General features: G+C 34.3%; 1 protein-coding gene across 1 annotated transcript; it reads left to right on the top strand.

Moving 5' to 3' along the window:
• Positions 1 to 845: 845 nt before the first annotated feature.
• Positions 846 to 1755, top strand: LOC131153524 (germin-like protein subfamily 1 member 17). The gene is made up of 2 exons (XM_058105874.1): positions 846 to 991; positions 1068 to 1755. Exons 1-2 carry the CDS (start codon positions 865 to 867, stop codon positions 1631 to 1633), a joined length of 693 nt encoding a protein of 230 aa, XP_057961857.1. The 5' UTR covers positions 846 to 864; the 3' UTR covers positions 1634 to 1755.
• The last annotated feature ends 12329 nt before the right edge of the window (positions 1756 to 14084 follow it).

The raw sequence follows: 14084 nt of genomic DNA, 5'->3' as shown, positions 1-14084 counted from the left end.
AATATGTCAACAAAAGAAAACAGAAAAAAATATAATTTATCTAAAAAATTATATTAATCTACCATATATAACTAAGGTATCATAACTTTAATTTGTGCAAACTAGAAGGGTTCTAAGATAGATATATATAAATTTAAAAATGCAAAAGATGATTAAAGACACACGCACACACTCACACACACACACATAATCCAACAAAACAAAGATCTTATTTAGATAATCATGAAAATGATAAAGATGGTGACCATGAACTTTTTTTTTTTTTCAACATTTTTGAAAGATGATGATTACCATGATTATAATTTTCAGATTTTTACAAATCTACAGTATGTGTTGCAAAATAAGAATAGTTAGAAAATTTATTTTTCATATGAAATGTTGAGCCCAAAAATATATTTTAGTAATTGAGAGATGAATGTTGTAAACTATTAAGTTCTGCATAATTTATAAATTCAGTATAAATACTGTGTATGCATTGCCCTACTTGAGATCTAGTTAAAATAAAAGATAATTTTTTTTTTTTTACCAAGGTGAATTATCAAAAGTGCATCAATGGACGGCGGCTTTCACACCCCCAGATTTAGTGCCGTATCATAGTATCCAAAGTGACGCGATGGTGGTTAGAGTTCTCGGATTATTAAAATAAATTGATAATATTTTTTTACATTTAGAAGTATGTTCATAAATCATGATGTGAAATTTGAAAGAACTTTTATTTTATGAATAACATTGAATGCAAAGTTTCTTGAACAAATCCACAATTTACCCAATTCTTTCACACTCAGTGTTTTGTTACCATGGGCTATTCATCTATAAATAGCTGCACTGGTTTTCTATTGTTAGCCGTGAAAACTTTTAACTTAGATGAAAATGGGCGTCAAGTTCCTTGCAGCACTTGTGGTATTGACTTCGGCTTCCTCGTTTGCCACTGCTGCAGACCCAAACCCTCTGCAGGAGTTCTGTGTTGCCACTAATGACACCAAGGATGCTGGTAAAAATATTTTTCTTCTATAGACACATATATGCTTGATGATTTTATAACATACCATTATTTTGCATGCATGCAGTGTTTGTAAATGGGCAACTCTGCAAAGACCCAAAACTAGCAGGACCTGATGACTTCTACGCTTCTGGGATCCACACACCAAGTAACACCTCGAATCGACTTGGATCAAAGGTTGTCATGTTCGATGTCGAAACCATTCCGGGGCTCAACACTCTGGGGGTGTCCGTAGCTCGCATCGACCTTGCACCGGACGGTGTGAACCCTCCCCACTCACACCCCCGAACCTCTGAGCTCCTGGTGGTGTTGGAGGGCACCATCTACGCTGGCTTCATCACCTCCACCCACGAAATTAGCCGTCTCTTCTGGAAGGAGCTCAACAAGGGAGATGTCTTCGCCTTCCCGATGGGTCTCATCCACTTCCAGCACAATTCGGGCAACACCAGTGCTGTGGCCTTGGCTTGCTATGGGAGCCAAAGAGGGGGAGTGGTCAAAGTACCAAACACAATCTTTGGGGCAAGCCCACCCATTGAGGTGGATGTGCTCACCAAGGCCTTTCAACTGGATGAGAAGGTGGTTAAACATCTTCAAGAACTTTCATGGCTTAATTCGCCAACTCCCCCTAGTTGAGATTTTGTATATATACATATATGTTTGTGATATTGTGAGCTGCTGACTAGAATATGTATGGTTTATTTACAAGTAAACCATATAAAAATGAAATAAAATTTCAAAAAAATAAAATCCATGTGCATATTCCTACTGGCACTATTCGTTGAAAAATCACCATCACTCTCCTTTCACATTAACTTGGCATTTGGTTTGCAGAGTAGAATGGGATAGGAATCGAATGCAATAGAGAAAATGAAAGTTGAGTTCCATTTTGTTCCTATCTACCAAACATGTAGTAAAAGTTGAGTTGACTTATCATGCAAATAGAAACTGGGAGTGGGTGCCGGTCTGTGTTGGTGGCTAGATCTCCTATGTCGCATATAATATAACTCAATGACAAACATATCATAGAAACAGCAATAATTAATTCAAAGTATATTACGGTAAATTAAAGTTAGTATAAATCATATAAATAAATATAACTTGTGGTTAATTATAATGAAATCTAGCTCACCATTAATGTCCACTAATGTTGCGACTTAGGAGCATGCATAGATTTTGGATCTTGGATTTAGATTTGGATGGATATGGATAAATTTCAATACAATTTTATATTACATTTTATCCAAACTCAATACAAATATAAATTCAATGACTTTCCGACATATCGTAATTGTTACTATCTATATGTTAATTACATTTGCAAAACAAAATAACTCTAGTTAGAAAAATAAAATGCACATGAAATTAGACATCTTTTATGTTAGTGTCATTGTCATCTTGTATTATCTCTTTATCTTCAATGCGGTAATCTATAAATCATACGTCTTCTATATCATTGTCACCATCTTCATTCATGAAATCAATATATACTTCATTAATCTTCACTTGCTTGGGTAGCTATAACATTAGTAATAACCCCATTTAACTCTATATCATCTCTTTTCACGAAGCTTGAGCAACTTGCTCTCCATACATGCTATTGCACCATATACAAATCACTCTGACTTGTTAGAAAAACATCCTCCTGTATATGTTCTTCCACTTCATTGACCTATGTAAGATTGTATGTATTACAATTTAGGCTTAACCTTTTGTGCCCTATGCCACTTACCCACCATTTTAGACCCTTTGGATGGATTACTTTTATGCCTATGTGGCAACACAAAAGAATTGCTCTAACACAATATCTTGGAGAAATTAACACTATTAAAGTGAACATTATCTATATGTATCTCTATTTTTTATTGCCAACACCCTAGAAATCATATTTGAGTTAACTAGTAAAAAAGTCTATCAAGTCCTTATTAAATGCACAATGTTAGTTAAAATACCAAAGTAATCAATTCAAAACTCCATTCTTTGTGTACCTAGTGTAACGATCTGCTTAACTTACCACATAATTAATCACATTAAACACCTTGATACCATTAACTAATCATATAATAAAGTCAACCCGAACCTGTGGGTAACGGGGACACACCTGTCTTTCACAGCAAAAACCTAAGTAGCAGTAAATATAAATTTCATTCACCAAACCATAAAATACATTATACCAGAGTTACCTACATTCCACCAAATACTGTTTAAATATACAATTCCCAAAATATCAAAAGTTATATCTAGGATCTTACACAAAAACCTATTGACCCTAGTTCAAAAACTCACCCTCCTAACGAGGTAGTAAATACTGCCTCAACGGCAGCCCCGGCCCGCCTATCTTTTTGGGTTCCCTGAAATGATTTAAGTTGGGGTGAGACACCTCTCAATAAGGAAAATAAACTAAATACAGTTGTGTGGCAACATGAATATTTACGTGCTATAATAAATATGTCACATGCTTGAAAACATCGATAATATCATAGTTGAATGACATACAATCTCATAGTTATACTGAATCATACTATTCATAAAATTATCTGATATAACTAATAATTCTGAAATTTACCCAGGATGAATAACTAGTCGATGTCATGTATTATCCCCCCCCCCCCAATGATGAGTTGTATAGCCCGAAGGCAGAACCCGACAATGGGTGGCTAATCATTGCCGAGTCAAAAATGTTTGTAAGTACGATTGGCCGACCATACCTTAGTCCAGACTATCAGGTGGATGTCTACAACTCTACACTAAAAGCCACATCGACTATCCATCTCCCACCCCCTCTACTAGCAGGGGCAGTTAACACAAGTCTGAACTAAACTGAACTATATAACTACAGTACTGTGCTTTTGGTAACAGATCTAAACTATCATCCGGGTTCTAATAACATATAATACATGATAATATACTGTTTGAACATAAATAGATTGATAGTGTTAGTTGTCCTAGCCCGGGAGTATATAGTCCAGAGGGGGGGTAAATGGACTCTTTTGCAGAATTACAAACTTTTTCTACAAAATAAAACACTTGGCAAGATGCAAACAATTATACCACAATATATGAAATTTAAATCATACATAAGACAAATAATAAAGAATATGGGGAGAGAAAATCAACACCGGTATTTTTATGTGGTTCGGCACCAAGCCTACATCTACACCTTGAGACCAACACAAGGATTCCACTATACGATCTCTTTCACCGGGAGAGAAGCCTTACAGCTCAGGAAAAAATCTCTATCCACTCACCAAGAGCCTCTTCGGTTCACAAAGAAATTTCACCAAACGTTCCATAAAGAACCTTACAATAAGATGATGGAAATATAATATGATGCTCCTCAAATGAGCAAATATTAAATACAAAGAAAACCTCACACTATCTCTCAAGTAATGAATCAAACACAATTAAAGAGCAAGAGAGAATGAGCACTTGTGAATGAAGAACAACAATGCAAAGTGTAACGACCTGCTTAATTAAATGGGTATTTTTTTTTTCCCATACTATAATATTTTACATGCTCTGATACCATACTGGGGAAAAAATCATATACCTAAGCAACGAAAAGCATAAACTGAATAAACATGTCCATATCATACAGTATCAATACTAGAGTGCTACCATGTTTTTCCTAAAATATACACATATATCTGTTTTCCCAAAAATTCCCTCAACTATACTGAGATGTACAAAAACACTCCCAAAAACATACCCACTCTCTGGCAGGGCACTACTGAAGCCCCTCTATTTGCGAGTCTGGTCTGCTCGCCTACCTGGATCACCAGAAAAATATATCAATACTGGGATGAGCCAACACTCAATAAGTAGAAATATGCTATTGCTAGTGTATGGCAAATGAGCTACTATATATACATCATGAAATCTGTTTTCATATACATATGAATAACTGAGTACAAAAGTACAATACAAATAATAGAATACACCATCCCTTTTTCCTATTGCTTAACATGACAGTATTATGGTTATAATTTAAATACTTCTAGTGTACATAAATATAGTCCTTGTTACTGTAAATCCGTATGTATGTAATAGTAACTGAAACTGTTCCCTGTGGCTATCTGTGTGTCATGACTTGCTCCCCTCATGACAGGGTTGTGTGGCCCGTAGGCTGGATTTACCCTAACTGGCCAACCAAGAATAAATCACTGAACTCCGTCAGTCGACCTGCCCACCTCAACCCATATCTGGATGGAAAGCCTAACCTCTTTAAGGGCCTAGGTAATCGACCTTACCACGTATTATCTGAATAGGTAGTTGCAATAAATAAGTAACATAGTATATGTAGCAACGGTACCGTGCTCTGTAGTTGCAAGTCCAACAGGGTCTGATATCATATAATATATATATATATATATATATATATATATATATATATGATTTGTCATGATTCTGAAGTACTGAAATAATCATGATGCTGCATAAATTGTAACTGTAATTCATACATAATACTGAGAACTGAATAATTATAATACTGAAACTGCATGATCATAATACTGAAATTCGTGTAATCATGGTACTGAGATCCGTATAATCATGATACTAAAATCCATAAAATCATGGTAATGAAATTTTCATAATCATAATACTGAAATTCATAAAATCATGAAACTAAATTCGTAAAACATATCCACGTACCATATACATATTCACAAGCCACACCATACTAAATATATAATTTTCATAATTAAATAAACTGTATCATATTTTAAGAAATGCCTAGCATAACATATTTCTCTTACCTGACTACTGAAAAGCCCCTAGGGACTACAAGCCTAACACCCGCAGGGCCTCCTACAAAACACCCTGAAACTAACATATGCCAGAACATAATATTAGTATTTTTTTTTTTTCCGTCTATATCATTTCCTATAACTGTCAGAAAGCCAAAAACTAACTAAAAGGTCTTACCCTGAATTTGGGATGAAATTCAACTCTGTTTTCCCAACGATCCGCTCCAATAGATGTGTAGAGAACTCCGCCAGGAGTGTCGCGGTAGCTTCGGATCGTCGATCCGACGACTGGTGGGGCCAAAATCGAAGAGAGAAAGGAGAGGGAGACAGACAGAGAGAGAGAGAGAGAGAGAGAGAGAGAGAGAGAGAGAGAGAGAGAGGGAGGGAGGGAGGGAGTGTTTTGTCATAATTTCTACTGGAAAAATCAAGTTTAGGCTATTTATACACCAGCACTCGTCGACGAGCCACGTCACTTCGTCGACGAGGCCACGAAGGAAGTTTGTCGATGAATGCTTATTCCTCGTTGACAAACTTCAGAGCTGAAAATAGCCTCTTTGTATCTTCTCGTCGACAAGACACGTGTCCCCGTCGACGAGACACGTGTCCCCGTCGACGATCCCAATAAGCCACTTCATCGACGAGCGTTCGTCGACGAGGACCTTTTGTGACCCCTTTTTCAATTCCTTTTTCTCCCTTTTTTATTATTTAATCATTATAATTTCTTCGGGTCTCTACACCTAGCATGACAACCTACTATTTTGAGTTCTTCTATGCATCTCAATCTCTATTATACAAAACTTTTCCGTTAGCAATATAATGTATACTCATTGCAATGATCTACTTATTTATTCTTTAATTGCTTTTGCATCTTGGTTATAGTACATGAGTTTCATCTATTATTAAAAACATTACACAAGTAATGAATAGTGTTCGTAACTCATTTTAAACTCAATATTTTTTGTAAATGTATTTAACCAACTTGCATCTCTCGCTAAACACACACTGCCTAAGAAAATGCAAATAATGAATTGCATAACTTTATAGTTTACCGCATGACTCGTGTTTACATACATGCTTTTATACTGCTTCTGCTTAACTTTGTATGTGATAGTTATAAATTTGTTCATTTGGTGAGACCATAGTGTATTTTTGACCGACTAATTACATTAGTGTATTAAAATTAGTGTCGCATGACCATTTATAAAGTCTAAAGTGTTAGGCCCATGACACAAAGGATTGAGCTAATTTGGACTTCCTAAATAGACCCACCACCTTTTTTTTTTTTTTCAAATACTCTAATAAGGCTTAATTCCATAATAATGGTCTTAGGTTCGAGTCTTGGGAGTTATGACTTTGCATTTAACATAATATCTTGGTATTTAAGTGGAGAATGGTCGAAGAACAGACCCACTATCCTGATGGATTAGTCAAATGTCTAGAGTCTCAAACACCATTATTTAAAAATAATAATAATAATAATAACTCTAATAAGGCTTGATTCCAAGACCATGGTCAATTTTGACTTTGACTAAGGTGGCTAAATTTTAATTTGAACATTTTAATAAAAGAAATCCTCCAACCATCTTTAATTTATTTTATTTTGAAGAAGTCAAAAATTCTTAAAACATGCCTTATAGTCAGGATTTAATTGATTAGCTCTTATTTTTAAGAAAACTATTTTCTTGCTCTTGTTTTTTCTTTCACTCTTTTTTAAACGATATGTAGGCACAAATCAAGCCTTGTGTTAATTCATATGTTCCCTCTTAAATTACCCATTAACATGGAAGAACACATCAAGTCATATGTCTTCCATCACACGTAGCAATTAATGGCTTCTTGTCGAAACATGAACATAATTAGTCCAGTACATCCATATGACTTCTTGCAAAATTCAATTAATCACTTAAAAGTAAGACTATTGCTCAAGAAAAAATCAATAATATCATATGGAAACAAAATTGTAACCTATATAATTATCTAACAATAAAATTCCCCCATGTGAATGAACTATTAATAGGATGTCTTCACCACTTCCCTTGACGAATGCTTACTTTTATTTTTGAGCGTGATGATTGCATTTATTATTTAATTGTATTTATAATTATTCTTTCCCTTTTTTGAAAATTTGTAAGGTTTTTTATATTTTTTGAGCCAATTGTAGGCAACAATTGTTTCACCATCATGATTTTATAGCACATAAATTCTACAGTTTTTAGATTTGTTTGTCCGTATAAAATTAAATATTATTACGTAATTATATATATATATATATATATATATATTTGTAAAATTCATTTGAATTTTTAATTAATTTAATGACTAGTAGTTTCTTTTCTTTAATTTATCGTAGTATTCTTATTAACAATGGACAATCCAATCAATGTATGTTCTTTGTGACATATAATATGAATGTTTACGGGTCATTTTACTTATGAGTATAGTGGCAGTAATTGGTTTGTGACAAAAACATACATGTCACGTGTTTTGGGCACTTGGAACTGCATTTTTTTAAACTTGTTTTGTAGGTCCTACAGTTCAATATCATCTTTGCATAGATGAAACTTTAAACTACATTGCGAAAGTAAATCATATCATTTCTAAAAATTAGATGATTTCACTAGGTGCATGATATGGCATAACAAACATATTTGAATTCTGATCACCTTCATCCTGCATGCAAATCTGAACTCTCCATTTGAATAAATATTGTCATTGTTATTTTTTAATTGTTTTGTTGGGCAAGAAAGGAAAGAAATTGTAGAGTATTTTTTCGATACACAATTTAATGTTTTTGTTTTTGGTATAATGAAAATCTTGAGAATAAATCACAAAAACCAATTTAATGCTATGTTTAAATTAAAAATAAAAATATTGTTATGTGAATTCCTATAGAAATTGGATCTATTAATTCATTGCATACACAATACATATAATAAAATATGAAAATATAACTACATAATTACATTGTGTAATTTAGAACAACCCAATTTCAAAACTCCCCACACAAATTTTCCTACCACATACGCCCAAGAATCTACCTTAAATCTATATTTTTTTTCTTTTCATCATAAAAATTAAAAAAACTACCAAGAAAATGAGTGCAAGTCTTAAGAGTTTGAATCAAACAATAACACATCAGGGAGACTTCTCTAACAAGAAAATATAGACACACAAACACATAAATAGCTAAGAAGTCAAATAAAAAAATTAAGGATGCCAGCAAACATTAACACTAAGACTAAGTTTTTCTATTCATAAATGATATTTCAAAAAATTTATCGAGTGAGATTAAATTCTATTTCATGATTTTTTTAAAAAAATTAGTTGACTTTTTCACACTTAATAAATTCTATCAAATTAAGGGTTTTCACATCATTTATCTATTTTTTATGAAAAGAAGAAAGTCATAGCCATTATACCCACATCTTGTTATGTAACACAATTTTGTATTGAATATACCTTCTAATGAGAGGAGGAGCCACCCACATCATTTGGACGAGATTGGAGCATAATTTGTGTTGACTTTTTGAGTCCTATCCCGTTTTGATAATGACAAATCACAACATCCTATTTGTTGTTGTTTTTTCTTTAAAGCTAACCCAATACTTTTACCCTACATTCGTGAAATGATGGGGTAAAATAAATGCAGATTAAGAGAGAGAGAGAGAGAGAGAGAGAGAGAGAGAGAGAGAGAGAGAGAGAGAGAGAGAGATACTCAATAAAATATATTATTTTTATTGTAAAACGTGTATATTATACATGCGGATGACTATCTTGAAAATAGGTTAAAACTTTTGGTATGTCCACATAATGGTTCAATATGGAATTGACATTTACAATGTCAATATAATCTTCGCCTATATAAAGATATGTTTTACAACCAAAATTGATACATAAAGATAATAAGCAACATCCAGTTTTTAAAAAACTAGACAGCTGAATTTTTATAGCTTCAAATTTCTTTACTTTAATATTTTCTATATTTCTCTCTTTATTTATTTACAACATATTATCAACATGATCAAATCTCTAATGGTATAGCAAAATCTTTTAAGTTTCGTTGGTATTATTCCAAGGTAAGAATCTTGTTTTTTTTTTTAACATTTGTTATCTATATAACTTTAATTTTAACTATATCTCTTATCTTGAGTACGTGTCCCTAAATTTTACACCACCCATACTGGAAGGTCCTATTCCATCACCTCCCGCATTCGTGTTACGGTTTCCCGAATCCATCTTGCAAAGGAAACAGCTAATCTCAGCATATAATCACTATCACGCAACTCATACACGACAATAACTCATAAATTATTCCTCTATCCACATCCAAAATCCTCATTTAAGATTTAGTCCTACCACTCAGAAACAAAACACAGCGGCAGTATCCATGATTTTCCTGAAATTGTCACCCCAGGAAAAACACAGAAACAACCCTGGTACTCCTATCTTTAGGCCGCAAGATAGAATCCTAAATTCTCATCTCATCCTCAAACAACCACTAACTCACGTTTCAGTCTACTCATCACCTATTTTCCTCAAAATTCACTCCTATACTCTGGTATTGTATTCCGCTGTCTACTAAAGTCTACAGAACCTAGCAACCTAGGCTTTGATACCAAACTGAGACGCCCCGATTTTCGTACAATTTTTTTTCTCAATAATAAATAAATAATCACACATCATCCATAACATTCACAAATCGGCTTCGTTAACATCCTTACTACCATTCGTACGACCTAACCCGTATTGGGTACCAGGTAAAAAGTCATTTTATTCATAAAACCGAAAAGAAAAAGACAATGTATTTATATCATTCAGAATACAATACCCAGAGTATCTACGTACACATATATACATCATCATCACAAACTCAAAACAATCCAACTCTAGGGAAATAACACATCCCCTAATCCAAAAACTCACGCTGTGTGTCATGGTCCCAGCTCCCAATGATTACTGATCTCTATCACCTGGTCTATCCCTGTTTCCTGAAAATTTTAGATAATTTGGGTGAGACACATTTCAGTAAGAAGGAATAAATTATTTACAGTGTGTGGCCATATGAGTTCAGTTATAATACACTTTACTTTTCAAACCATCGTTTCATCTGAGAAAATACACTGATAGACACATTCTCATAATCATATAGATATACAACACAAGCTTTTATAAGTTTTAAAACTATTTCTTAAATTCAATAATTTCCAACACATATTTACCACGAAGTTTCTGAGAATAGGGAAGGTTACCCACCTATATAGGTAGCTTCCCTCTGCCCTAACACATTATGCAGCCAGATACGGCCACATCTGATACCTATTAGGGCACTCACCTTACTCAGTAAGCCCTCAGGCAGAAAGTTTCACTTCGCCTCAATTATTTATATTATTAACTCACGCGGTTCCATTTCTTAATTTTATCATTCTTTATTTCTCAATTTCCATTCTCTCTTTCATTTCTCATTTTAGCCAATTTTATCATTCTTTCACTTTTCGTTTCCATTTTACTTTCCGGCTCATGAGTATCCTCGGTATCAAATACCAACATCGCGTCTGTAACTCATGGCCACCCTGAGGATCTTTCTATCCACGTCATGCTTCCCCCCATGGTCAAGGTTGTGCGGTCCGAAGGCTGGATCTGATCGTGGTTGGCCGACCCAGTTAGATCAAATATCATATCGCATATCGCGTCTGTAATACTACTGGCCGGCCTATAACCCTTATCCGGACTCAGGGGGCCCAACAACCCTACAAAATGGCTCAGTTGACTGTCACGCCACACAGTCCAAGAGTCCGTGTGGTTGCACTAACACCACTAGCAACGGTACCATGCTCAATATCATAACCATCCAACAGGGTTTACCACCACATACCCGCATTCATTATATGGTATTGGCATTTCATCAATCATATTCCAATATATCACAATTTAGTTCAATATAAATATTCTCATCATTTTCTGTGCACATTTCATCATCTTGTAATATCATATATCATATTTCACGTATTTTTCACATTTTCCCAAAATATTCATATCAACAATTTTGACAAACTCATTTGTCATGCACATAATTTTCACTCACAAATAAATACCACATTTCATTATTTTTCAATATCTGTAACTCACAAAATCTCATTTTTCAGGAAAAACATTTTCACTCACATATAAATACCATATTTCATTATTTCTCACTAATCACATCAATAACTCTCATTTCAATATTTTCCTAGAAATTACACATCGTTATATTTTACACTGCAAAATATCACACTTTAAAATTACTCAAATGCCACACAATTTATCTAATATTATATCGTAATAATTTTCAGACAAAATACCATAGGCACATTTTCACATATTAATTTAAACGATAATTGTAAAAATACTGCTATAATTTATTCATCTACTTGGCTTACTGAGAGTCTCGTTAACACCCAAATCCTACGCCCTTGGCGCCTGAAATTTAACTCTTGCAATTTGCATTTTTCCCATATTAATTAATTTATTTTTCCAAAATAATACCCATCTAACTTTCCCTAGGCCCCATATACCTCAAATTAATATTTAAACTAACATTTAACGGCCCCACTTAATTTTCTAAATATTATCTGCGGGTCCCAAAATTACATCTGCGGCGCTCACCCTGGCCCCTAAATTCCAGAAATCTTACTTCAACTCCAGATGTTCAATATTTTAGCATTTTAAATTAATCCTAATTAATTAAAAATAAGTCCTTTAATAACCTCGTACCCCAAATTTGGGGTTTTGCCCACGACGACCCCACGAGAATTCTGTCCCGCTAGACTTGTAAAGAATCATCCCTAAATTCTCGTGGTGGTGTCCGTTCGTCGATTGGGCTTATAATTTGTAAAAAATTAAAGAAAAAGGAGAAATTGGCTTACCCCAGGAGATACGTTTACACCGCTCCTACCACCGATCTGCTCTAGTAGAAATGACGACAGCGAAGAATTGAGTCCAGCCCTATCTTCTGATTTTCGATCATGCGAAAATCCATCATGAAATCGAGGAGAGAGGGAGAGAGAATGAGAGGAGAGAGAGAGTGTCTGTGTGCAAACAAAAAAAAAAAGAAAAAGAAGAAGAAGAAGAATCAGGGGGGCCGTGAAATTTAGGAAAACACCTTAAGCTTCTTTGAAACCTCCCTGGGTCAAAGTTTGACCATCTGGTCGACCGAACCAGGTAGTTCAAAAAGCCCTAGTCGACCGAAACCTCCCTGAGTCAAAAGTTTGACCACCTGGTCGACCAAACCAGGTTGTTCAAAGAGACCTAGTAGACCGAAAGTGCACCAAGTGTGCATTTCGGTCCCATTTCAATACACATTCACCCTATTCAAGTGCCTAATACATTCAAGTGCAAAGGTGAGTGTCCTAAGGTCATTTTTTTCCAAAATAGAGACACCAAAAAAGTTTGGTATCAGTCAACCGAAGGGTAAACCCTAAGGTCATTTTGGTTTACGATTTGTTTGAGCTTACATAATAAATCAAGCCAGTGATGCATGCAATTATTACAAGCCATAAGTCCTAATTAATATTACAGACCCTTTACATCAAAGAAATACAACAATTAAATTATAACTAGGGTCTTCAAGGTCTTCATTTTCCTCCAAGGGTCTCCGAGTGCCATCATATGATACCGCCAAGATAAACCTGCACATCAACTCGGCAGACATTAAATACCTAAGTATTTGTCATAATCAAAACAGGGATATGACCTATAAGGTCAACAATCTCCCCCTTTTTGATAATGATAAATGCTTGCCTACTTCTCCCCCTTTTGGCAACAGAAAAAAGGTGTAGATAAACATTTAAGTTTATATAGGCAAATAAGAGGAAAATATCATTTTTATACACAATAAGCTCGGAAAGTTTTTCGAAAAATTTCGGCGGCATGCCGTTTGAAAATGGGACTTTCCAAAACAAATCCTATATAAAAAGGACGTGTTTTAGTTGAAATTTCCTAGGAATTTATCTACAACTACTCAAACAGTTCAGTATGGTCCATCAATTAAGTATAAATTTCAATATCATCATAAAGTGGACAAAGGAAGTGACCATTACAAGTCATAATCAATATTCACAAAGTCTAAGACAATAAAACATATCAACTGTAAAATTTGTTTCTTATACTTGTAAATTTTACTTGAGAACTCTCCCTAAATTTATGCATACTATGAAATGTCTAGGAAGCATCTACTTATACTGACATTAATTATGAGAGTTCATTAAGTTTCCAATACAGTATAAGTAATGAAACAAATCGGACTCAAAAAGTTAAAGCCAATTAATAGTAGGTCCACTGAGCTTGGTGAGTTATAATTCTCT

The sequence above is a fragment of the Malania oleifera genome, chromosome 4 (genome assembly GCF_029873635.1).
Source record: "Malania oleifera isolate guangnan ecotype guangnan chromosome 4, ASM2987363v1, whole genome shotgun sequence".
Taxonomy (NCBI): Eukaryota; Viridiplantae; Streptophyta; class Magnoliopsida; order Santalales; family Ximeniaceae; genus Malania; species Malania oleifera.
Note: the sequence above shows the minus strand (reverse complement) of the source record. Positions and strands in the feature narration are given on the sequence as shown.

Excerpts from the sequence above, each read along its gene's own strand:
- LOC131153524 (XM_058105874.1), top strand. The coding sequence starts at position 865 with ATGAAAATGGGCGTCAAGTTCCTTGCAGCACTTGTGGTATTGACTTCG. Across the intron at positions 992-1,067 it reads TAATGACACCAAGGATGCTG|TGTTTGTAAATGGGCAACTC; the intron begins GTAAAAATATTT and ends GCATGCATGCAG.